The sequence below is a fragment of the Oryctolagus cuniculus genome, chromosome X (genome assembly GCF_964237555.1).
Source record: "Oryctolagus cuniculus chromosome X, mOryCun1.1, whole genome shotgun sequence".
Classification (NCBI taxonomy): Eukaryota; Metazoa; Chordata; class Mammalia; order Lagomorpha; family Leporidae; genus Oryctolagus; species Oryctolagus cuniculus.
This window is the reverse complement of record NC_091453.1, coordinates 24,074,434-24,102,098: the sequence shown is the minus strand read 5'-3', so window position 1 is coordinate 24,102,098 and position 27,665 is coordinate 24,074,434. Positions and strand designations below refer to the sequence as shown.

The 27,665-nt window shown below is 40.6% G+C and overlaps 1 protein-coding gene across 5 annotated transcripts in view; it reads right to left on the bottom strand.

The window, feature by feature from the left end:
* Positions 1-27,665, bottom strand: part of SYTL5 (synaptotagmin like 5) — a 323,995-nt gene that overhangs the window by 94,277 nt on the left and 202,053 nt on the right. For all 5 annotated transcript variants that reach the window (XM_051827009.2, XM_051827010.2, XM_070066530.1 and 2 more), the window contains one exon: positions 2,184-2,393. In XM_051827009.2, the coding sequence (XP_051682969.1) occupies positions 2,184-2,393 (210 nt within the window). The remainder of the gene's footprint in view (positions 1-2,183; positions 2,394-27,665) is intronic.

Below are 27,665 nucleotides of genomic sequence, written 5' to 3'. Positions count from 1 at the left end.
AGGTCTTCCTTTGCCGTTGGTTCACCCTCCAATGGCCGCTGCGGCCGGCGCACCGCGCTGATCCGATGGCAGGAGCCAGGAGCCAGGTGCTTTTCCTGGTCTCCCATGGGGTGCAGGGCCCAAGCACCTGGGCCATCCTCCACTGCACTCCTGGGCCACAGCAGAGAGCTGGCCTGGAAGAGGGGCAACCGGGACAGAATCTGGCGCCCCGACCGGGACTAGAACCCGGTGTGCCGGCGCCGCTAGGCGGAGGATTAGCCTAGTGAGCCGCGGCGCCGGCCGAACCCTTAGTAGTTCTATGAGATGATAGTTAGAAAAGGAAAAAATCTGGCCCCACTCAATCCTCTAATCTCTTGGTTCAAGATGTGGTCCCTTGTCCCTACATGTACTCCTGCCATTGCCATGTGCTATTTTCTATCACTGTTTTCCATAAGATCTTCAGCAGAACTAAGCTAATGCAGGTGCCATGCCCTTGAATTTCAAAAACTACAAGCTAAATAAACCTTTTCTTCATAACTAGTCTTTGTCAGGAATCTTGTTATAGTGTTGCAAAGGTGACTAAAACATGGGGGTTGGGGAAAGTTTTATTTAACAGCATACAGAAAAATATCCCACTAATGATACAGGAAAAGATGAACAAATTGAACTAGGAAAAATTATGTTTCTGTTCATTAGATGATATAATTAAGAGTGAAAACCAAGCAAGAAGGTGGGAGAAGATATCTGCAACACAGGTAAGCAACATAGCTTTTATACATAATAGAGGAAGAACTCCAAACCAGTATGTTCACAGTTTCATCAGGGTTTATCCTCCTAGATTTGGCAAAGGATGCTTGCTAATAATGAGAAGGAAGTACTAAGAGAAATTTTTCTATGTGGGACAAAGAATCAAGGAAGATTGTTTAACAAAACAAAGTAATGCATAAAAAGTTAAGTAGTACAAGAGTTTTGATGGTTCATTTATTTTTAAAAAATTTAAAATTTTATTTAAGTTTTACAAGTTTCATGTATTTCATATATATACAGGTTTAGGAAGATAGTGATATGTCCCACCCAGGATTGAAACATAGAACATATTGTCCTATTCAAGATGACCTTTGTGAAACTATATAGGAAGAATAACATTAGCTAAATAATGCAATCAACTGAATCCAGGATAGTATTCCTCATTCAGAAAAATTGTAAATGGAAGCTCACTTCTACTGTCACACTATTCATGTTTCCTCCTGGGACAGACTTTCTCCTATAACAGGGCAAGTTAGTGAGGGGAAAGACAAGACAAACCAAACCAAAGCAGGCCAACAAACTGGATTAATATTACTATTTCCTACCACAACCACAGGAGAAAGATGAACATTGAATTGCCTTAAGAGGAGGTTATGAGACACTCCCAAAATAGAGTAGACAGATTATTGGGATGGAGAAAACATGCCATTTAATCCAGGGGAAATTTCTCCAAAGGATGGGAGTTTGACAGGCCCCAGAAGCAGTGGAGACTGACTCATGCCTATTAGACTCTTGTGCAACTTAGAAACAGTGACTTCTGACAGGTGTCCACGTTTGCAGAGTGAAATCTGTGCCTACTACACTCCCACAGCCTGAACAGGCAGGTGAATGGGATGTTCTCTCCCCTTCACCATAACTAAAGAAGTAGGTTTGGAGGGAATTCAGAAACACTCCAGCTTTGCTCCTAATCTGATGTGATTAGAAGGCAGGACATTTGATCCACATCTTGCCAGTCATCCCGAATGTCTAAGAATGTCTCAGTGGAATTGTCTGTGCCTTCTTGGAAGCCATGTAATGCCAAGATGGGCTCTCAGAGAAGAAAGCACATGGGTAGTTTTTGAGTACAGAAAGAGACCTGGTTCTGTGAGACTTCTAATTATACTAGGCTTTGAGTTTTTTAAAATACAGTTCTCTGACTGTATCTGCCTCCATCTGTCTGTCTGTCTGTCTCTATCTCTCTCACACATACACAATAACTATGTTTTGAAATAAAAAAAAAAAACCCTCTCTCTCACACACACACACACACCAAAGCAAAGCCAAGGCATTAAGACTATGGTTGGACTAAATAATTTTGATCTTATTCCCTATCCCTAAATTTAAAATACCCCTTTTCTTGTTTTATCCACTAATCCCTTCAGTCATTAAATATACAGTTTCCATGAAAAGAAACTTACGAGACTCTGGCACAGATAGTGCACTTCCAGCTGCCATCAAGGCCTGTGACCCGACATGCACTGCATACCCTCAGTGAACAGGCCTGGCATGGGTCACCACGGTCAAAGATTAGGCCCAGGTGTCTTTGACAGTGAACACAGACTCTGCTGGTCTCCTGTTGAGTCTTCCCACTTCTGCGTTTTGCTTCTAAGAGTTCATTTTTCAGCTTCCTAGAAAAAGAAGAAAAAATTACTTTAAAAAAGAGAAGCAGAGCAATTTTGATTTAAGAGATATTTTCATTTGGAATGTTCTTTGAATCAAGAATGTAGAGCCAAATGTTTTCAGGAAATAAAATTTTTTTCTCCAGAATCAATGAGACTTTGATATCATGAAAATATTTGTTTTAATTTTTTAATTTATTCAACGCATTTTAAGAAAAGCAAATTGTCTGAAAAATGTTGCTTGTACATGTTAATGGATTGCATATTCTCTTGTTGTGTGGTGTGATATATATCCATTAACTGTTTTATAATGTTCAAATCTATGTCATTTTCAGTCTTATTAATAGTTGCTCTGTATATTTTTGAAAGTAGAATGTTGCCACCTCCAAGTACTGTTGAACAATCTACTCATGCTTTTGTCTTTTATCAATAAAATGTTGGGAATTTTTGTTAGATAAAAACATTTGATTAACATGTAGTAGTTGTACATTTCTCTGGGCACAGTGCAGCATCTCAACACGTGCATACAGTATAAAGTGACTAAATCAGGTAATCACCATTTCTATGTCCCCATTCTTATTCCTTGTTTGGCATCTACTGGCTCTTCTTTTCCAGTTCTTTATGTAGTATATGATACATTATTGTGAGCTACAGTCATTTCCCTGTGACTAGACCATATTATTCTTTTTTAAAAATTTATTTATTTGAAAGGCAGTCTCTCTCTCTCTCTCTCACACACACACAGAGAGAGAGAGAGAGAGAGAGAGAGACAGAGAGAGAGACAGAGAGAGAGAAAATATGAGATCTTCCATCCACTGGTTTACTCCCCAAATGCCCACAAAATCCGGGGTTGGGCCAGGCCAAAGCCAGAAGCCAGGAACTCCATCTTGGTCTCCCATGAGGATGGCATGGACTCAAGCACTTGTGCCATTAGCTGCTGCCTTCCAGGTTACCCCATAGTTTTGCAAGGTTTTATTTTTTAAAATTTTTATTTTTTAAATTTTTATCAATATAAAGAGAACAGATATTATGCATTCCACAGGTACAACTCCAAGAAAACAACTGTAATGCTTTCTCCCCTCTCTACCTTTCCCAATCCCAACTCCCTTCCCTTCTTCTTTTCTTCAACTTTTGCGAATATACAATCCCTGTCTACTCTATAATCACAAGATCAATGCCCCACTAACCATAATATTCAACAAGCAAAAAGTATAAAGCTCACTGTTTCACAGGAGTGTAAACAAAGGCTAAAAACAATAATCAAATCACAAGATATCTGTTTTATTCTTATACCTTTTTATATTCTATATTAATTATTACAAATCAGAGAAAACACATGATATTTTTCTTTTGGGGACTGGTTGATTTCACTAGGCATAATGGTTTCCAGATGCATCTATTTTGTTGCAAAAGACAGGATTTCATTCTTTTTTATGGCTGAGTAGTATTCCATAGTGTGTGTTTATATATATATATATATATATATATATACCACATTTTCAAGTGTGCAATGTATTTTTTAAAATATTTTGTTTACTTGAGAGGTAGAGTTACAGACAGAGGGAGAGACAGAGAGAAAGCTCTTCCATCTGCTAGTTCACGCCCCAAATGGCTGCAACAGCTGGAACTGGGCCGATCTGAAGCCAGGAGCCAGTTGCTTCTTCCAGGTCTCCCACGTGGGTGCAGGGCCTAAATACTTGAGCCATCTCCCACTGCTTTCCAAGGCCATATCTGAGATTTTGATTGGAAGAAGAGCAGCCAGGGCCAGAACCGGCACCCATATGGGATACCAGCACTGCAGGTGGAGGATTAACCTACTGTGCCATAGCACCAGCCCTGCAATGTATTCTAATAGAACATTAAATAACAGTATTAAGAAAATGCTGCTGCATCTACCTTCTGGTTCTGTAGTTCTATTGATCTGTATATAAGTTGTATTTTTCTTTTTCTATCCTATATCCTTGTAGGGATATGTTCTAAGGGGAAAAAAAACCTGGCAAGAAATTCTTAATAGTTTTGCAGGATATTTATTATTTAGTAGTAATTTTCATGTAACTTTGACAGTAATGGCTATTATATGATAAAGTTGTTTAGTATATAAGATAATGATAACAAAGAAGTTTCATGTGGCCGAGTTACATTAGGAATGGCCTTCTAAACTGGAAAGATTGCTTCCACTAGTATAACCTGTTTTTTTATTTTTTAAAAAGATTATCTATTTGAGAGGCAGAGTTACAGACAGAGGGAGAGACAGAGAGAGAGGTCTTCCATCTGCTGTTTCACTCCCCAAATGGCCACAATGGCTCAAGCTGGGCCAGTCTGAAGCCAGGAGCCAGGAGCTTCTTCTGGGTCTCCCATGTGAGTGCAGGGTCCCAAGCACTTGGGCCATCTTCCACTGCTTTCCCAGGGCACAGCAGGGATTTAGATCATAAGAGGTGCATCCAGGACATCAACTGGTGCTCATATGGGATGCTGGCGCCACAGGCGGAGGCTTAGCTCACTATGCCACAGCGCCAGCCTCAGTACAACCTGTTTCTTTCATCCCAGGCACATTAGCAGGAAGCTGGATTGGAAGTATGGAGTAGTATGGATTTGAACCAGGTACTCTGACATGGGATTCCAAGTGCTGACTTAACCCACTGTGACACAACGCCTGCTCCATAACCTATTTCTATCTGACTGTGCTTTGGTACCCTTTATCCAATCTCCCTCTACACCTCTTCTCCACTCATCCTTACTTTTGAATTTTGATATATTCCCCTAGCGATAATATTTTACTACAAGAATTTATTGACATTCTACTCTAACTTCACCAGGATATTTTTAATGCCATGGCACTGCAGCATAGCCACAGTCTAAAGGCATACACGGTATCATGTTCTTTACCTGCCTAGATATACTGCATGAGGTATGAGTATGAAATCAAACTTGGCAACACTCGGACTTTCCTTAAGTGATCCCTGAAGATTGTACTCACAAAGCTATTACCTGTCATTTCAGATATAAATAATTATGTTTGGCATTTGAGAGTTTCCAACAATTTTCTAACGGAAAAACCTATGAGTTTTGCTGTAGGACATGTTTATGTTTGATCCAGGTTCCATCATGATTTAGCTATTCCACCTTAAGCAATGATTTACCCACTTAGAACCTCAGTCTCATTTCTAAAATAGGAAGAAAAGTAATCTTCCATGGTTGTTTATAAGATTACATGAGATAATGTACGTAAATTTACCAGCACGATGCCTGGCACATAGACACTAAATAAATGTTAGCTCCATGTTCCTGCTTTTACTACCTGACATATAATATATTTATCTACCTTTGAGGGACTTTATTATTCCAGGTTCCTTGTTCCACCAGCATCAGCATCAACTTGGAACTTGTCAGAATATAGAATCACAGGTCCTGCCTCAAGCCTACTGGAGCAGAATCTGCATTTTAACAAATTCTCCAGGTGGTTAGAGTTTGAGAAGCACAGCTTTGGAACATTTGTTCTCAAATTTAGCTGTATGTAAGAATCACTTGGGAATATGTTTAAAATAATGATTCCCGGGTATTACTTTCACAGATTCTGATGTAATTGGTTTGGGATGTAGTTTAGTCAATGGGATTTTTAAGGACTTCCTTATTTATTCTAATATACTGCTGAACTTGGAAAACACTGCTTCAGAAGACAGGTTAATTCCCACTTACATGCTTATTGATATTCCATTGATTTGTGCTATTGATATCTAATTCCTTCAACACAAAATTTCTGTTTTCCAGAAAAAAAAATCCAGAATGATTTCACACATCTCACACCATCTCCTTTCACATTTATGGTACTAAACATTGTCACACTCAGCTAGACAACAATCTCCCCAAAGTCACATACTGCTCAGGATCCAATTTCATGCTAGATTATAAAGTAATTGAATATTTAAAACTATTTATTTTCCTTTAGATCCCTCAAAGAAACTAGTGAGGTTTTATGAGTCTCATGTTAAAAGATAGTTAGCAGTATAGAAGGAACTAGAAACTTAATTGCCAGACTAATGAGAGATCCATAAATGGAGAAGTTTCAAAGTGAGGACTGAAGTTTCAAAAATCTATGATTCATTGCCTCATTCATTTATCCAACAAGCATTTATTGAGTACCTACTCTGTACTAGGCATTCTGATATTCAGGGATGAAAATGAGTCAAAAAAAGGTCCTCTACTAAGGATTTCCAATACTCTTCATATTAATCAAGAGGACAAAAAATGCCACACACTGGCTCATATGCTGCAACAGGTAGACAGAACACCCTTACATCCCCACTCTCTTGTTGATCTAACAACAAATAACAAGAGCTCACAGTGCATGCTTTCCTCATCCTTGATTTATAGTTTACAAAGCATATTTATGTCCTAAAGGACAGCACCCGGGGCTGGCATTGTGGCATAGTGGGTAAAACCGCCACCTGCCATGCCAGCACCTGATATGGGTGCCAGTTTGTGTCCTGGCTGCTCCACTTCCCATCCAGCTCTCTGCTATGTCCTGGGAAAGCAGTAGAAGATGGCCCAAGTCCTTGGGCCCCTGCACCCACGTGGGAGACCAGGAAGAAGCTCCTGACTCCTGGCTTCGGATCAGCACAGTTCTGGCCATTGCTGCCAACTGGGGAGTGAACCAATGGATGGAAGACCTCTCTCTCTCTCTGCCCCTCTGCCCCTCTGCCTCTTCTTCTCTCTGTGTGTAACTCTGACTTTCAAATAAATAAATAAATCTTTAAAAAGAATAAAGGACAGCACCTGTCTTATGAAATTGAGTATAAGAAAGGTCCCATGTGATTATTTTTGTAAACTTGTAAAAGCTACAGGGTTTAAAATTAAAAAAGAGCTCTCATTTGAAGACTATCTGAAACTACATGCCTGAGATAAACCATGTGGAATTCACAGTGGGAAATCCAGCAAGAACAGCAGAGATGGTGCAGGTCCATGAGGAAAGAGTGAATAAGAAAAATGAGAGCACCGGACCCAGTGGATCAGATGAGCAGGTAATCCGTGGGTTCATGGAGCTGTACGTACAGTGGGAGAGAATGCTTGCTGAACTGCTTTTGAAGTTCCATGTGGGGAAAAAATAAATGAACAAATAGGGAGATGGTGCACCTCCCTCTCCAACCACCCTGCAGGGACCAGCAGCTGTGGGGAGAAGCCATTCGGCACCTTTTTTTTTTTTTTTCTATTTTTGGACGATGTAGGTGGCTGCTGCCCCTGCCTTCTGTGAGTGCGCCCAGCAATAGTGGGGGTTGCTTCACCCCCCAACCTGTGGGGAGCAGGGTCCATCTCCCGCAACATGGCGGGGCGCCTGGGAGACAAATAAGTGCTGAGACTGTGGACTGAAACTAACTCTATGTGCCTGATCTCCCACCATATGGCGCTGAGAGGGAGTAAACAAATCTTACACAGCTGCTTCGTCAATTAGCTGATTCCTGATCCAACCTCTGATTGGAAGAAAGCGCGTGCTCAGCACATGGGCAGCAGAGCACGGATTGGTGGGAGAGGACTATAAAAGGGGGAGAGAGACAACATGCAGGGCCCCCCTGAGAGAGTCCGTCAGAGAGCTTGTTGGTGCCACTCCTCCACGAAAGCGGGGGAGCAGAGGGGGTGCCGCTCCTCCGCGGAGGCGGGGGAGCAGCAGCAAATCTGGGAAGGGCCGGGGAAAGAAAACAGCGTCTGCTCTGGCGTCGTTCCTCCACGAGTGGGGGAGCGACACCAACCCAAACAGCGAGGGACACAACAATACAGAAGGATTCCTTCACCCTCCATGCTAGCTGCACGGCAAGGGGAAGCCCCACCTATTGAAAGCTCGTTGCTGCTCACTACAATTGAGAAGTGAGCCAGGCTCACATAGGCATGGGCTCCATGCACACACCCACAACCCACAGACTTATAGCAACTCATAACAGAAGGAACCATGCTGATAGGAAAGATGCCACAGATCAAAGGTGCAGTTTATTAAACAATGTGAGCTAGTCCTGAAAATACTAGGTGTGGGGAGCAACTCGGACTAGACTAAGTTACTGGAATTAAGACTTATTCTATGCATCTGCTCTCCCACAATATGGCGCTGGGAGAGGACGAAACAGCTTCTACACAGCTGCCTCCAGTTCAACCAATAAACTGTAGGACCTGCTCCTGATTGGAGGAGAGCAGTGTACTCGGCGTGTGGGTAGCAGAGTTGGGATTGGTGGAAGAGGACTATAAAGGAGGAGAGAGACAACATGCACCAGGAACAGCTATCTGAAGGAACACCTGTGCAGCCCCCCGAGAGAGCCGGCCGGCGGTGTGCCGCTCCCCCGTGCAGGTGGGGAATGTGGCAGGGGGAACCGCCCTTCCACGGAGGTGGAAGGGTCGGTAGCCAACCCGGGAAGAACCAGCAGCAAACCCGGGGAGGGCCAAGCAGATGAAAGAACAGCGCAGGGTCCTGTGTCGTTCCTCCGCGAAGAGGGGGAGCGACAACTAGGGACTAACACCGGGGCTGTGAGGAGAAGAGTGTGTCACACCAACAGAAGTGAACACCCTACTCCATACAGACAACCAGAGTAGAGCTACAAAGCCCCACCGGGGCCTTACCTTGGATGCTTGCTGCACCATAGAATACTGAACAGAGCAACTGGGCCACACCCAGTCCACACCTCTTGATGCTAACTGAAAGTATAGACATCCCACTAAGCCACAAAGACATAAAACAAAGATAAAAGCAACCAGATAAAAAAACTACATAAATGCTGAAAAACAAAGGAAGAAACTTAAATAAGAATAAGGAAGACACTTAAGTTCCACAATGGAACTCTACAACACTAATAGTAGAAGGTAAAGATGAAGAGATTGAGAAAATGCCAGAAATGGAATTGAGAAAGTTAATCACCAGATTACTTAGAAGCAACCAGAAGCAAATTCAGAACTAAAAAAAAAAATTTCTTACCAGTACGTGGAACTTTCTCTAGTATTGACCACATGCTAGTCCATAAAGCAAGTCTCAGCAAATGCAAAAAAATCAAAATCATACCATGCATATTCTCTGACCACAATGGAATAAAGTTGGTAATCATCAACTCAGGAATCCCCAGACCATTTGCAAACACATGGAGACCAAACAACATGCTCCTCAATGAATGGTGCATCCTTGAAGAAATAAAAAAAATTCTGCAAACAAATGAAGATGACAATACAACATATCAAAACTTATGGGATACAGCAAAAGCAGTGTTAAGAGGAAAGTTTACAGTAATAAGTGCCTACATCAAGAAATTGGAGAGGCCCCAAATAAATGAGCTCTCAATGCATCTCAAAGACCTAGAAAAACAACAGCAAACAAAACCCAAAACTAGTAGGAGAAAAGAAATAATTAAAACCAGAGAATAAATCAACAAAATCAAAACAAAGAAGATAATACAAATGATCAGAAAAATGAGGAGCAAAACGAAGAGTTTTTCAAAAAATATATAAAATTGACAAACCATTGACCCAACTAACCAAAAAAAAAAAAAGGAGGGAGAAGATCTAAATTAATAAGATCAAAGATGAAAAAGGAAATAAGACAACAAACACCACAGACATAAAAAACAATCATCAGAAATTACTACAAAGAAATGTATGCCAACAAAACAGGAAACCTAGAAGAAATGGACAGATTCCTGAACACATACAATCTACCTAAATTGAGTCATAAAGACATAGAAAGCCTAAACCGACCCATAACCAAGACATAAATTGAATCAGTACTAAAGACTCTCCCACCAAAAAAAAAAAAAAAAAAAAAAAAAAAAAAAAAAAAAAGCCCAGGACCAGATGGCTTCACCACTCAATTCTACATAAAATTTAAAGAAGAAATAACTCTAATACTTCTGAAGCTGTTCAAAAGAATAGAAAGGAAGGAAATCCTCCCAAATTGTTTTTTTATGAATCCAGCATCACCTTAATTCTTAAACCTGAAAGAGATACAACAGAGAAAGAGAACTACAGACCAATCTCTCTGATGAACATAGATGCAAAAATCCTCAACAAAATTCTGGTCAATCGAATCCAACAAAACATCAGAAAGATTATTCATCTGGACCAAGTTGGACTTATTCCTGGTATACAGGGATGGTTTAACATCGCAAATCAATCAATGTGATACATCACATTAACAAATTGAAGAACAAAAACCATATGATTATCTCAATAGATGCAGAGAAAGCATTTGACAAAATACAACATCCTTTCATGATGAAAACTCTAAGCAAATTTGGTATAGAAGGAACATTTCTCAACACATTCAAGGCAATTTATCACAAACCCATGGCCAGCATCCTATTGAATGGGGAAAAGTTGGAAGCATTCCCATTGAGATCCAGAACCAGTCGAGGGTGCCCAGTTTCACCCCTGGTTTTCAATTATAGTCCTGGAAGTTCCAGCTAGAGCCATTAGACAAGAAAAAGAAATCAAAGGGATACAAATCAGGAAGGAGGAAGTCAAACTATCCTTATTTGCAGATGACATGATCCTATACATAAGGGATCCAAAAGACATGACTAAGAGACTATTGAAACTCATAGGAGCCAATTAGAATGGCTTTCATACAGAAATCAACAATAAACAAATGCTGGTGAGGATGTGGGGAAAAAGTATGCTAATCTATTGTTTGTGGGAATGTAAACTGGGCCCCAAATCCTTTTCAACTCTGTAACTGTGAACTGGGTAAAAGTTGATAACCAAATAAAGTCCTGTCAAATATATGACAAGAAAGATGCAGTACAAATTTTTGTATAATTTATGGCTGTAATTTATGCATGTAGTCTGACTAGTCTAAGGAGTTTTAGCAAGGGGGAAATAATAGTACAGGGAATTAGAAAAGAGGAATAGGATAGGTGATGTTTCTGGCCTCTTTTACTAGTCATCACTTGCAAAGCAAAGTAGACCTATTTGGTTTCTACATTGCTGGCCCAAGCTTAGACATTGAAGAAGATGAGTTTCTGGGCTGCAAGCACAGTATCTTCTCATCTCCTTCATAAACAGAGAAGTCATTCATATGAGCTAGAATTGCTTCCGCTGCTTGAAAAATGCATCTTTTTTTTTTTACACACTAAGAAATCCAGAGTTAGGCAGTTGTTTGCATTAGTTCAGGTGCAAAATAACATGATCAGGGATTCAGCATCCTATCATCTTGACACTCCCCTGTGCTCAAAGTGTGACTTATCATTCTTATGCAAAATGGCTGAGATTCTATGTTCCAGCATAGAGTTCATGTTGAAGGCAGGAGGAAGGGTATCAACTGCATCTATCTTTAACAAAAAAGCAAAAGCTGATACAGAAGTCCTCTAATCAGACTGCATACGCTTCTTCGACCAGACAGTGCAGCATTATCGCCACCAGCTGCAAGCGAGACTAGAAAACTGATACCTCATTCTTTAGTGAAAGAAGGTAATGGTTAAGGGCTTTTTTTTTTTGAGGAATTAGTTTACATAGCACAGATTCTGCACAAAGCAGCAGTCCCCCTTTACTGAAGACAGCTAACTCCAATACATTCTACTATCCACTTCACTTCCTGTGCTCACTTTATAGGGAAGAAAAAGCAATGAAGAATCTAGACTCAAACTGTAAAAACAGCCAGACCCTAGAAGGTCTGCTTTGGTTTGTTGCATGTAGCACCCAACTTTCTTTCTAAAGCCTCACGACTAGAGGAAAGAATGGTCTGGCTACTTTTAGGCCACTGAAGTGCCATCCAATTGTCTACTGCCTACTGCCTACTGCCTCTCCTTGATGCCATTATCTTCTTAGTCACTGTCTGTAGTTGGCTGAATAATGCCTACTGAAAGATATCATATTCTAACCCTTGGAACTTGTAAAAATTACAGTATTTGGAAAAGGAATCCTTGCAGATATAATTAAGGACCTTGAGATGGGAGAATATTCAGATGTGTCCAATGTAATCACAAGTATTACAACAAAAATGAGGTGGAGGAAGACATGAGACAGACTGAGAGGAGAAAGCACAGAATAAAAAAAGGCAATGTGACCACAGAGATAGAAATTGGAACAATGAGGCCACAGCCAGAGTCCCAGAAACTACCAGAAGGTATGAGTCAAGCAGCAGATTTCCCCTTATAGCCTCTGAAGGAAGTGTGGCCCAGCCAACACCTTGGTTTTGGCCCATTGATGCTGATTTTCACCTTTTGGTTTACAGAACTTTGAGATTAAATTTGCTTTGTGTTAGGCCATCAAGGTTGTGGTAATTATTTTCAACAGCCACAAGAAAGAAATATACCCTACCCTCCATCTGGCATCATTTCTTAAAGACTAAAACATCCTCAAGGGTAACACATCCAACTCCCTGAGCTCTCAGCTCTTGGACCTGTTCATCTTTGACTTCCTCATTTCTTACTGTCCATGTGAATCATCTACGCTCATGGATAAACCTTGTAACTTACAAGGTCTAGAAACTACGTTATCCCCCAAATTATAGATTCAAACATAACTTTAGGAAAACAGGATCATTTTTCTCTTAGCTATTTACTCAAGACCACTGCCAAAATCATTCTTCACTTTCAATGAGTACATCACTTTCTCAACATCCATCAACCCTCCACCTAACCTCATTTCCACATGGAACCATAGCAGAAGGAGTCCTGTTTGAGATAGTGTATCACCTATACCACCAATACTCTGGAGGCAGAACATCACTTCTGGGAGTATCCATGTGGATTCAATAGGCCAAGAAGACATAAACACACATATGTCATCAGCCTTAGATGGAAAATCTTTAATGACAGAAGAAAGAAGATCTTTTTGTCCTGTCACCAAATATTGCAGGCAATTACACAGAGCCCCACTTTCCCTTTTCCTTCAACATATGTAAGCCCAGATCCATAGGAGGAGAAAAGACGTAAAAGAAGAAGAGAACATTCAGCATCACCTTCCTTCACTGTGGGTCACTGCAGTGGCTTGAAGTGCTGTATGAATTCAGAAGTGTAAGGGATGGAGACTGAACTGGATAATAATGAATAATAAAAATTTCTGAATTAGATGGATTTTTTTTTACCTCAAATAGGACTGTGTTAAATTGGGTACCAATATGTATTCTCGCTGAGAAATCTGGAAGGTTATTATTTGGCCTCCCTACTTTCCTGTTAACTCCCTTCCAATCTACTCTCCATGGAATAATAAGTGTGATTAGTCAATAGTCTTTAAAGTATTTCTTACACCATGTTGTTCCTGTGCTTAAAGCCTGTCAGTAGGGGCCAGGATTGTGGCCTAATGGGTTAAGCTGCTGCCTGCAATACTGGCATCCCATGTCGGCACTGGTTTGAGGCCTGGCTGCTCTATTTCTTTTTTCTTTTTTTGACAGGCAGAGTTAGTGAGGGAGAGAGACAGAGAGAAAGGTCTTCCTTTTCCATTGGTTCACCCCCAGAGTGGCTGTTACAGCCAGTGCGTTGCAGCCGGCGCTCTGCGTGGATCCGAAGCCAGGAGCCAGGTGCTTCCTCCTGGTCTCCCATGCGGGTGCAGGGCCCAAGCACTTGGGCCATCCTCCACTGCCCTCCCGGGCCACAGCAGAGAGCTGGCCTGGAAGAGGGGCAACCGGGACAGAATCCAGCGCTCCAACCAGGACTAGAACCTGGAGTGCCAGCGCCACAGGCGGAGGATTAGCTTATTGAGCTGTGGTGCTGACCCCACACATCTTTTCCATAGTCTATAAAGATCTTCCTAATTTAGCCCCTGCTGTTACCTTCTCCTCCTGGTTACATCCTATTTACTCACTGTATCCCAGCAACATGGTTGCCACATTAGTGCCTTTGCACATGCTATTTCCTCAGTTGTAAATAGCTTCCCTCCATATTCTGTCATCTAACACTGCAGTTATTAGTCTGATCACTAAATAATTCCCATTATCCTCAGCTCTGGGACTAAGTTAGAATTATACATTCCTCCTCTCTTGACACTGGATGTGGTCTTGTGACTTGCACGGGCACTTGGAATGGATACAATTCTAGGCACAAGCTTTAAGATCAAGTACACAGTTCAATACACATCCTCTTCTTTCCATGGAGAATGGCAGTGTCCCAACAGTATGTGCTCTCCAAGTCTGAATTTTAGTCAGAGAGTCAGGATGCTGTGAAGTACATTGCTCAGCCATTCTGTGGTGGACATGTAGTACAAGTGCACAACTTTCATTATTTTATTTTAAGATTTATTTTATTCATTTGAAAGGTAGAATGACAGAGAGAGAGAAGAGACAGAGAAAGAGATCTTCCTTCCACTGGGTGACTTCCCAAATGGCCACAAAAAGTCAGGAGCCTGGAACTCTATCTGGGTTTCCCACATGGGTGGCAGGTGCCCAAGTACCCAGCCATCTTCCACTACTTTTTCAGGTGCTGGGAGATGGATTGGAAGCTGAACAGCTGGGACTTGAACCGGCAGGAAGCAGCTTAACCCATTGAGCTACAACACCAGCCCCAACCTTCACTGAGGGTTTGGGGATATTATTGGAGCATCACCTAGCCTATTGTCACTGATAAAAATACAACTTCCTTCTTAATCTGGATAGCTTCCACATATCCTTTTAATTTCAGCTTTGCTATTGTTTCTCCAGAGTGGCTTTCTGACCAGTGAATCTATAGCAGCTCCCCATGTTAATTGCATTCAAAGTACTGTATTCTTTTTGTTCACAACTTTTAATATCACTTTTAATTGCACATTATTTGGTTGTTTCAATATGTTACTTTAATGTTTGTCTCCTCTACTCCTCTGTATGTTATACAGGGCACAGACTATAGAAAGAAAGTCAACAGACATAGAGGGAAAGACTGTTTTTTATAACTGCATTTTGTAGAATATAACCCTGTACCTGGAACATAATATATATCAGTTGAATGAATAAAAGAAAGCATAAGCAAAAGAGAGAGAGAGAGAGAGAGAGAGAGAGAGACCTAGTCATGTTGGTTACTAGGTATCGCTGGGCATGCCAATTAACCTTTCCGGATCTCGGTTACTCCAACTTCAAAATAAAGATAATAATTCCTTTCCTGAAGCCAGCATCGTGACAGAGCACATTAAGTTGCTGTCTGTGACACTGTCATCCCATATCAGAGTACTGGCTCGATCCTGGCTCTTCTGCTTCCAATCCAGTTCCCTGCTAATGCACCTGGGGAAGCAGCTGATGTTGGCCCAAGTGTTTGAGTTCTGGACATCCATGTAGGAAACCAGGATGGAGTTCTGGGATTTTGATTTTTGGCCTGGCCCAGCTCCTCCTGCTGGTGTGGCCATTTGGGGAGTGAACATGCAGATAGAAGACTCTCTTTCTCTCCGTTTCTGACTTTCAAATAAGTAAATAAATAAATTTTAAAAAGTAATAATTATTTTCCTATCTTCCTCCAAAGGTATTTGTAAGGGTCAGAGGTGATAATGCATGATCGTGTGCTTTGTGGGTTAGAGGGCTGCTACGGATTGGGTAAGGATTTTGTGTCTCCCAAAGGGTAAAGTGTTGGAGGCTTGGTTCCCAGGATGGTGGTGTTTGAAGACAGTGTGACCCAGTGCTTGAAGGTGAACCCTAGTGGAAATGTCCTTGCTTCAATTGTGAATATGCCTTAGAAACAGACATAGGTGGTTCTTGGGTGCTCTCTCGGTGGTTCTCATGCAACTGATTGGTAGTGCTCCTGAGAAGGTTGTTATAACAGCCTGCACCTGTTTCCATCCAACTCTTTGTGTGTCAAGTTGTGATCACATGCTCCCACACATACTCCTGCCATTGTCATCTACCATGATAAGACACAATCGAGAGGGTCTTCACCAGAACTGAGTTATTGCCAGCCAGCACCATAACATTGACCTTCCAAAACTGCTAGCTCTTTTTCTTTATTAATAAATAGCCTACCTCATGTATTAAGTTATAGCAATGAGAAACTAATAAAAGCCTTCATAATATATTATTAAAAAGAGAGAAGAGGAAAATGTACACTCTTCAATCTGTTAAGAATAAAGTTAAAATTGACTAAAACTAAGATCAAACATGCTTCACACAAAAATAATACAAACCTGAGAAATTTACATAATGTTCTAAATTCCTTGCTAAGGACTTCCAGAAATTTTACTACCTTCCTTTGCTTCACTGCAAGAACTAATTTTTATTCAGAAAGCAAAAATATTTTGATTCTTGAAAATATTAATTTTTTATCATTTTCTCTTTTTTTTTTTAATCTGAAAAGAGGCAGAGTATAAGAAATAAGTGACAGTCATCCCACTCCTGGGAATTTACCCAAGGGAAATGAAATCAGCAATCAGAGTTATCTGTACCTCCATGTTTTCAAAAGAAGAAATACAAATGGTCAACAGGCACATGAAAAAATGTGCAGGATCACTAACCATCAGGGAAATGCAAATCAAAACCACAATGAGGTTTCATCTCACCCAAGTTAGAATAGCTTTCCTACAGAAATCAACAAACAACAAATGCTGGCGAGGATGTGGGGGAAAAGGTACCCTAATCCACTGTTGGTGGGAATGTAAACTGGTAAAACCACTATGGAAATCAGTTTGGAGATATCTCAGAAATCTGAATATAGACCTACCATATGACCCAGCCATCCCACTCCGGGAATTTACCCAAGGGTAATGAAATCAGCAAATAAAAGAGTTACCTGCACCCCCATGTTTATTGTAGCTCAATTCACAATAGCCAAGACATGGAATCAACCCAAATGTCCATCAACTGAAGATTGGATAGAGCATTTATGGGATATTTACTTTATGGAATACTACACAGTGGTAAAAAATGAAATCCAGTCATTTGCATCAAAATGGATGAATCTGGAAAACATCATACTTTGTTAAACAAGCCAGTCCCAAAGGGACAAATATCATATGTTCTCCTTGATCTGTGATAATAGAGAACCTAAAATGAAATTTGTAGAAGTGAAATTGACACTGAGAAGCAATGACTTGAACAACCCTTGTCTTGGCTGTTGAGGAACAGTTTTTTTTTTTTCTTAGTGGAGAATGGAACTGGAAATGGGAGAGGAGGAAGTGGTGGGGTGGGAGTGGGGGGGTGTGAGGATGGGTATGATGGGAAGAATTACTATATTCCTAAAGTTATACTTATGACATTTGTACTCATTAAATAAATGGTTTATTTGGCAAAAATTGGTGAAAAAATAAAACAAAGATGAAAAGGAAATTAAAAAAAGCTGTTAAGATTTAATTCTAGCTAACATCAACTTTTCATTATGGATCAATTCAGGATGCTTCTGTGTTTTAAGCTATCAATTTATTCTGTTTTCCTTATTGCTATACAGATGCATTCAAATTAATATAGCAATTCATGACATATATGTAGTTGAAATGTCTTTTTTTACTTATTTTATTTATTTATTTAAGAGGTACAGTTACAAACAGAGAGAGGGAGAGACAGAGAGAGAGAGAGGCTCTTCCATCCACTGGTTAATTCTAAATGGCTGCAATGGCCGGAGCCAGGCCAATCTGAAGTCAGAAGCCAGGAACCTCTTCTAGGTATCCCACACAGGTTCAGGGGCCCGTGCTCTTGGGCCATATTTTACTGCTTTCCCAGGCCATAGCAGACTTCTGGACTGGAAGAGGAGCAGCCAGGATTAGAACCGTAGTCTATATGGGATGCTGGCACCACAGATGCTGGCCCACTATGCCACAGTGCTGCCCCAGTAGCTGAAATTATTCATAAAAATGAATAGATGAACTATCTTGACAGTTGTTGAAAGATTGAATCTTTTCATTTCTGTATTCTGGTAATATATTAAATTCATTATTTGTGTCCCATCTTCAAAATGCTACTCAATGTATCAAAAACTTCTTGCTTTATCATTAAATAGACATATTGTTTTCAGATTAGGAAATATTTTCATTAAAATTCCTGTCAACTTTTTGTGGCATGACTTTTCTTTTGTTACTCTGTCTACATTAAATTGTATAGGACACCACTTTGCACCAAACAAGATAGGGATTTTTGAATGGAAGCGATTAACCATGTAGAAGAGAAAACCATTAACAAATAATATATAAAGCATCCTTGAAACCTTAATTCTTACAAGCAACCTCATCTAGCAGATCATATCAAGGTTCAAGGGAGACAAAGAGCAAGCAAAGATTACAGAGTGGCCCAGAACAAAGGGCTCTAAAGTCAGATGGCCTGAGTTCAAATCCTGATTACGCCACTTATTTCCTCTGACAATTACTTAACTCCCTCTGTCTTAAGGAGAATTAACCTCTCTGTGTCTCAAAATATACAATATGTAGAGCAAACTCTAGGGTTGTTATGAGCACTAAGTAAAAACAATGTTTGTAAGTGTTTAACACAGCTATAAATACAGTAGTTGTAAAATAGACAATTCTGGTATGTGCTTTCTGATATCTGCTCTTGCTTCTCTAATAGTGGAACATCCAGCAAGGCCCATGGCCACTCAGAATAAATACATTTCTCAGTGTCCCTTACAATTAATTTTTTTCATGATACTAAATGTTGGACAATTGAATATGAGTGGAAATGATAAATGCGACCTTTAGTTTATGTACCTAATTGGAAATGGAGTATCCTCTTTCCTTTGACCTTTCACCTTCCTAGAGGCTTGGGTGAGAACACAGGGGTGAGATACCCTTGACCAGGAGCTAAACTCTGAAGATGGTGGAACAAAAAACATGGAGCCTAGACTCCCACTTAAGTGGAGCCCACACAGTAATATCACTAAGCATCCAACCAAACCTGTTTTCTACATTAGAAAGTAATATATTTCTATCTTTTTAAAGTCATTATTATGTGTCTGTGACCCTTGCAGCCAAGTCTATTTTCCAAGAAGTCCAGTAAGAAATCAGTAAATACTAGCTTTTCTTTTTTTTTTTTACACTGTCCACTTGAGGAGATGTTGCTTTCAGATTTTGCTTAAACTTCTACTGCAATGCCTGCAAGCTAAATTCTTGTCTAGAGCTACAGTTTCATGTTCCATTATAACAAAACCACATTGACTGATGAAGTGTATTGCTAAATGAAAAATGACACAAAAATCACTGAAGTAATCATATATGCAGGCAGAATAATGTCATAGCAGCCTGATGCTGATAGCCACACAGTTCTTAGCATTCCCATCTTTCGTTCACATCTAGAGGCAATACTACACACAGTGTTGCTAATTCACATTTGCCTGAGGAAAACACAGCACTGACTAGACCTCCTTTCTGAACTCTGAATACAAAATTACTACCCTTTTCATTTTGAAGTAGCTTCTGTCTCCAGAACCTATTATTAAACCCAAAACATCACAACACTTAGTCATAATAATGACAAGCATGCTGCTTTACATGCCATGCCATTAAATTCTGACAACAAGCCATGAGAAAGACATTATGATTTTTCCATTTTATGGATAATAACACGGAATCGCAGAGCAGCAACTTGTTGTGGGTCATGCAGCTCTTAAGTCGTGCAGTCAGGATTCAGACCCAGGATTTCATGTTTCAAAATCTTCACTCTTCCCACACATTAGGCTCCTCTCTCTAACTCTCTATTTAAATATTTTTGCTCAGAAAGGACACTGCATTCATTAGTGACTGCCATTTCCTTCCTGATTGTCAAAGCCATGCTCAGCACACTCAGTGTTAAGCCTCAGCAGACATGAAGGGTTTCTTATGCCTGCCCTGTTTCTCCAGCCCTCTGGCATCTGCCAATGTTGGATCTTAGCACAGAGTCTCTCATGAAAAATATTCCCCAACAGAGCTATTCTTCAACAAACATGATTCTGATCCTAATAAACTTTATAAAGCTTTTTATTAGTTTTCAAATCAAAGGCTATTAAAAATAATCAAGACACTCTTGAGAATTGGGGAAAAGGTTTGCCTGGAGAGAAAGCTGCTTTAGAAAACATAACTAGGGGGGCTGGCACCGTGGCTCACTTGGTTAGTTCTCTGCCTGTGGTGCCAGCATCCCATATGAGTGCCGGGTTCTAGTCCCGGTTGCTCCTCTTCCAGTCTAGCTCTCTGCTGTGGCCCAGGAGGGCAGTGGAGGATGGCCCAAGTGCTTGGGTGCCTGCACCCACGTGGCAGACCAGGAAGAAGCACCTGGCTCCCGGCTTCAGATCGGCGTAGCTCTGGACGTAGCAGCCATTTGGGGGTGAACCAATGGAAGGAAGACCTTTTTCTGTCTTTCTCTCTCTCACTGTCTAAATCTATCTGTCAAATAAATAATAAAAGAGGTTTAAATTTTAAAAAAAACATAACTAGGAACAAGATTGAAAGAAAAACTGTCTAGACAAAAAAGTCTTGTCAATTGTGCTAATTTCATGTCTAGAAATTGGTGCAAGAAAGGGGATATTATGAAATACTTACATCTGTATATGACACAAATACTTCTGGGTAGTGAAAAACTTGGTTCATAGGAATATATCAGGAGATGTCACAAAATCTTCTGAATAGATAAGCAGTTGACAAAAGCAAAGGAAACAAATAACTACCACACACAAAAGAAACAGAGCAATGGTACTGAAAAATACTTAGGGGAATTCATTCAAACTCCAGAAATACAAGGAAGAGCCTAACCAATCACTTATATCCTAAAATAGCTGAGCATATAATACATTTAAAATAAGCTAGTTTGTATAAATTCAGTTTAGAGACTTTATAGGAATAAACTTCAGCTATGAATCTATTAAAATTAAAACTAAAACCCTCTGGTATTTGTCTGAATTCAGCAGTAGTTTCAAAGAGTTTTTCAAGGGCAACACATTCTCTTTAAAGTACCCATTTTTTTTTTGTATTAAGGTCCTATTTCCTTCTATCAAGTCAATTCTATCATTGTATTGTCATAGCAATAATCTTTCCAAGCCCAATATTTTATTCTTTTTTTAAATGAAATGCAGTTTTCCTGCTTTTTGTTGTACTAATTCTGTCTCCACCTCCACTTTTTCTGAGTCATTTATCATATTGATAACAGGAATTTCTGTTGCTTTTGATACTCAACAAAGGTATCCTTTGAGTTTTAGATTAGTGGAATGCATCCTTCCTCTTGATTGGCCAGGAAATTGAGACATTAAGTTGTTTTAAGGTGTTTCCAAATGAAAGACTTGCTTTGCTAATTACACATGAGATCATTTCTGATATGACTTAAAGATTTATTTATTTGAAAGGCAGAGTTATAGGGAGACAGAGGGTGACAGAAGGAGGGAGAGGGAGAGGGAGAGGGAGAGGGAGAGGGAGAGGGAGAGGGAGAGGGAGAGGGAGAGGGAGAGGGAGAGGGAGAGGGAGAGGGAGAGGGAGAGGGAGAGGGAGAGGGAGAGGGAGAGGGAGAGGGAGAGGGAGAGGGAGAGGGAGAGGGAGAGGGAGAGGGAGAGGGAGAGGGAGAGGGAGAGGGAGAGGGAGAATGAATCAGAATCTTCCATCTGCTGGTTCACTCCCAGATGGTTGCAACAGCCAAGGTCTCTCATGTGGGTGCAGGGGCCAAAGGACTTGGGTCATCTGCTTTCTGAGGCCATAGTTTAAGAGAGCTGGATCAGAAGTGGAGCAACCAGGACTCAAACCGGTGCCCATATGAGATGTTGGCACTTTGGGTGGTGGCTTTACCCACTACACTACAGCACTGGTCCCTCTGATATAATTTTTATATTATAGTTAATAAATAGCAAGGCATCAAATAACAGTGATTCCCATCTCCTTTAGAGTTGTGATGAATTATCTTGCCATGATTTATGAGAGTCCTGTCTTGAGTTGGGTTCCCCAGAAGTAGACTTGAGACCAGGATTTGTGTGGAAGTGATTTATTAAATAGAAACCATAAAGTAGTAGGGAATACAAAGAAAGACAATAAGCCTAGTAAAGCTGAGATATCAGGCAAAAGTCTGGCAGTGGAACTTTTGCTATGATTTTACAAGGGCACATAATGTTTGCTGTTTTGTCTTCATCATTCCTTTCTAAAAAGCATTCAAGTGGCTAGCATTATATCAGCATGGGTCAAGCTGCTGTCTGTGACACCAGCATCCCATGTGAGCACTGCTTCAAGTCCCAGATACTCCACTTCTCCAATTCAGCTCCCTGATGTATGCCTGGAAGGATGGCCTGAGTGCTTAGGCCCCTGCCACCCACGTGGGAGATCAGAAAAACCTCCTAGCTCCTCATTTCAGCATGGCCCAGCCCTTGCCATTGGGGCTGTTTGTGGGAAGTGAGCCAGTGGATGAAAGATCTCTCTCTCTCTCTCTCTCTCTTTTGAAATTTAAAAGTATTTATTAGAATCAACGACATCCAGCCAGAGCAACGTGGAGGGAGTGCTTCCAAGAGAGGAAAACCAAAAGGGGACTGGTGACAGTGGGCTTTAAGTACAATATCGAAGGAAAAAGAAAAAACTTGAGGATTAGATTGGCATTCAGTTACTACCTGGGGACAAAAAACCATCAAAAGACCTTATTTACAATTCTCCATCCTGATTGGCCTGCTAAGGGTGGGAGCTCAGGAGGAGCTCCCTTGCTATTCTCATGGTAAATTTGGTCTCTCTCTCTCACTTCCTCCTTCCCTCACTTTCTCTGTAGCTGTGCCTTTCAAATAAATAAAGAAATCTTTTAATAAACAAACAAATGTTCAGAATGTCATTGCCCTTTGCAGGTTTAATATTTCTGGAGAGTCTATGATGATCACTATTTGCAACAACAACAAAAAAAGCAGTTTTCCTAGTTGTTGGTGTATGCACAGAAAAGGTCACTATTTCTTTGAAATTCATTGAAAATTAATAGAGGATTAAGACTGTGGAGTAGGGAGGGAGCTTACTGCTGTAGTGTAGGAGAAGATAGTTTAAAAAAATGGAGAATGTGCAATCTCAGGGAAGAGTTAGGGAGAAAAGGGCAGAGAAAATTCCAGGCAAATTAGAGGGACACTGTAGACCTACATGGGGGCCATGGATGCGCACAACTCACAACCAGGATTCAAGCAGCTGAGAGCCTCTGCAGCAGCTTTGGAGAGTGAGATAAAACCAGACTGCAGGGGCTGGCATTGTGGCAGAGTGGGTTAAAGCCCTGGCCTGAAGCACTGGCATCTCATATGGGTGCCGGTTCTAGTCCCAGCTGCTCCACTTCCAATTCAGTCTCTGCTATGGACTGGGAAAATAGTAGAAGATGGCCCAAGTCATTGGGTCCCTGCATCTGCAGGGGAGACCTGGAAGAAGCTCCTGGCTTCAGATCGACACAGCTCTGGCCGTTGCGGTCATCTGGGGAGTGAACCAGTGAATGGAAGATCTTTCTTTCTGTTTCTACCTCTCTCTGGAACTCTGTCTTTCAAATAAATAAAATAAATCTTAAAAAATAAACAGACTGCAGCAGTCCATTGGTTATAAAGCTGCAGGAAGAGCCTGGAGAGAATCTGGCTTGGAGCTCTGTGGTGGATAGCGTATCTGCCAAACTAGAGGAGAGAAAAAAAGGAGAGGGCACGTTTCTCTCTTCCCAATCACCCTGTAATTATGCCCCATAACAAGCAGATAGAGAGTGGGTACCATTTTGGACAAATGTAACAGCTGTGCCAGCTTGTGTCCATGCCCAGCAACCAGCTGAGTGGAGACTCCTGAGTCTGGTGAGAACTATGGGGGGCTGGGTGCTTGTAACTGTGGGAGGCTTGTGTGCCAGGACTGTGAAAACATGAAACTGCGGGACTGAAGCTGCATGGGAATGCTCAGGGTGTGGCTGGGACTTTGGGTAGTCACTGTGGGAAGCTCCACACTCTCAGGGCTCCCTGGTTCCCTAGGGAGGGACATTGCTGGGGAATCTGAGATTACTACCAAGGACTGCACAGATCCATTATGTGGTTCTTATGGCAGCATGGACAAATATTATACCCACTGGGGCTAGTGCCCAGGCACTGTCTCCTTTGAGGAGAGGGGGTGAGATGAGTCTACATTAACAGAGAACAAACGTCCTCTGTGATAAAACAAAAAGAAAAAAAAAAGAGGAGATTTACCATGCCCAACTTGGGTGTCACCTAAGACACTGCTTTCACCATGGAACACTGAACAGAGCTCCCTGGCCACATCAACCTCACACCTCTAGATATTCACTAAAAAAGTAGACACTCCACTAATCCAGAGGCATAGTCCAAAGATAAAAACCACTACAGCAAAAAACAAAACAAAACAAAGACCAACAAGTATCTCCACAACGTTGAATAATAATTGCATCAACTGAAGAAACAAGAATAAGGAATATAACATGACACACCCAAAAGAATACAACACTTGAAAACTAAATTATGAAGATGAAGGATTACTTAGGAGGAAATGCACGAACTAATGAAATCCATACATGACATGAAAGAAAATTTCTCCAATGAAATTGAGACTTAAAAATCAAAATGAAATCTTGGAAATGAACAATTCAATAAACAAAAAATGCAGTGGAAAGTCTAAACAACAGAATCATTAAAGCAGAAGAAAGACTATCTGACTTAGAAGACAAATTGCAGGAAATTATACAGTCAAACCAAAAGCAAAAAGAAGAAATTAGAAAACTAAACATTGTTGGGAATCTACAAGATATTATCAAATGACCAACATAGAGGTTCTAGGAATTCCTGAAGGGATGGAAAGAGAGAAAGGATGAGAAAGCTTTTTAGTGAAATAACTACAGAAATATTTCCTAATTTGGAGAAAGAAAGAGACATACAAGTACAAGAAGCACACAGAACTCCTAATCGACATGACCATAAAAGATCTTCACTATGACACACTGTAATCAAATTCTCCACAGTAAAACATTAAGAAAAGATTCTAAAATGTATACAGGAAAAATGCCAGATTACTTTAAAAGGATCTCAAACTAGACTCACACCTGACTTCTCATCAGAAACCCTATAGGCTAGGAGAGAATGGTGAAATATATTCCAAGTCTTAAGAGGAAAAAAACTGTCAACCCAGAATACTGTACTCTATAAAACAATCATTTATGAATGAAGGTGAAATAAAAATCTTCCATAACAAACAGAAATTGAAAGAATTTGACATCACCCATCCAAACTTATAAAAAATGCTTAAGGATGTATTAAACAGAAACACAAAAACATGGTCATCACTATGAAAGAAGGTAAAGGCAGAAAATCTCCTAGTAAAAGTACAAAGGAAATGAAAAGTAAAAAAATAGGGATATTTATGGGAAAATGGCAGGGCAAAGTCATTACTTAACAACAGTTACCTGAAATGTAAATGGCCTCAACTCTATAGTTAAAATACACAGATTGGCTGAATAGATTAAAAACCAAAATCCAGCCAGCACCACGGCTCAATAGGCTAATTCTCCGCCTGTGGCGCCAGCACACCGGGTTCTAGTCCCTGTTGAGGTGCCGGATTCTGTCCCGGTTGCCTCTCTTCCAGGCCAGCTCTCTGCTGTGGCCCGGGAGTGCAGTGGAGGATGGCCAAAGTGCATGGGCCCTGCACCCGCATGGGAGACCAGGAGAAGCACCTGGCTCCTGGCTTCGGATCAGCACGGTATGCCGGCCGCGGCGGCCATTGGAGGGTGAACCAACGGAAAAGGAAGACTTTTCTCTCTGTCTCTCTCTCTCACTGTCCACTCTGCTGTCAAAAAAAAAGCCAAAATCCATCTATTTGCTGCCTATAAAGAAACACATTTCACCAACAAAGATGCATGCAGACTGAAAGAGAAAGGATGGAAAAAGATAATCTATGCTAACAGAAACCAAAAAAGAGCTGGTATAGCCATGCTAATGTCAAACAAAATAGGATTTAACACAAAAACTGTTAAAACAGACAAAGGAAGGCACTATGTAATGATTAAGGGATTAATTTAACAGGAAGATGTAACTATTATAAATGTATATGCACCTAATGACAGGGCACGTGACTATATAAAAGAAATGTTAAGGGATCTAAAGGGAAACATAGACTCAAATACAATAGTAATGGGGGAGTTCAATACCCCACTTTCATCAATTGACAGATCAACCAGACAGAAAATCAGCAAGCAAACAACAGAGTTAATTGCATTATAGACCAAATGGACCTAACGGATATCTACAGAACTTTCCATCCTACAGCTACAGAATATACATTCTTCTCAATAGTGCATGGAACTTTCTCTAAGATTGACCACATGCTAGGCCATAAAGCAAGTCTCAGCAAATGCAAAAAAAAAAAAAAAAAATTGAAATCACACCATGCACACCACAATGGAATTAAGCTGGAAATCAGCAACTCAGGAATCCCCAGACCCTATGCAAACACATGGAGACCGGGAGACCGAATAACATGCTCTGCAATGAACAGTCGGTCACAAAAATCAAAAGAGAGATCAAAAAATTTCTGGAAACAAATGAAGATGACAATACAAGATATCAAAACTTATGGGGCATAGCAAAAGCAGTGTTAAGAAGGGTTTATAGAAATTGGCGTCTACATCAAGAAACTGGAAAGGCACTAAATAAATGATTTATCACTGCATCTTAAGGATCTAGAAAAACAACAGCAAGACAAACCAAAACTAGCAGGAGAAAAGAAAAAAAAATAAAATTGGAGAAGAAATAAACAGAATTGAAACAAAAAAATTATAAAAGATCAGCAAAACAAAGAGCTGGTTTTTTGAAAAAAAAAATAAAATAAAATCGACACTAAACTAGCCCAACTAGCCAAAAAAGAGAGAGAAGACCCAAATTAATAAAATGAGACATGAAAAAGGAAATGTAACAACAGACACCACAGAAATAAAAAGAATAATCAGAAATTACTAAAAAAAAATCTGTATGCCAAAAAACTGGGAAACCTAGAAAAAAATGGGAGATTCCTGGACACATACAATATACCTAAATTGAACCATGAAGACACAGAAAACCTAAACAGAGGGGCCAGCACTGTGGCGCAGTGGGTTAACACCCTGGACTGAAGCGCTGGCATCCCACATGGGCACTGGTTCAAGACCCGGCTGCTCCACTTCCGATCCAGCTCTCTGCTATGGCCTGGAAAAGCAGTGGATGATGGCCCAAGTCCTTGGGTTCCTGTACCCATGTGGGAGACCTGGAAGAAGCTCCTGGCTCCTGGCTTTGGATCGGCACAGCTCTGGCCATTGCGGCCAATTGGGGAGTGAACCAGTGGATGGAAGACCTCTCTCTCTCTCTGCCTCTCCTCTCTCTGTGTAACTCTGTCTTTCAAATAAATAAATAAATCTTTTAAAAAAGAAAACAAAAATAGACCAATAACCAAGACAGAAATTGAAACTGTAATAATGTCCTTGCCCTGACTGTTGATGAACAACTTAATACATTATCCCTCTTAGTATTTTTTTTGTTTGTT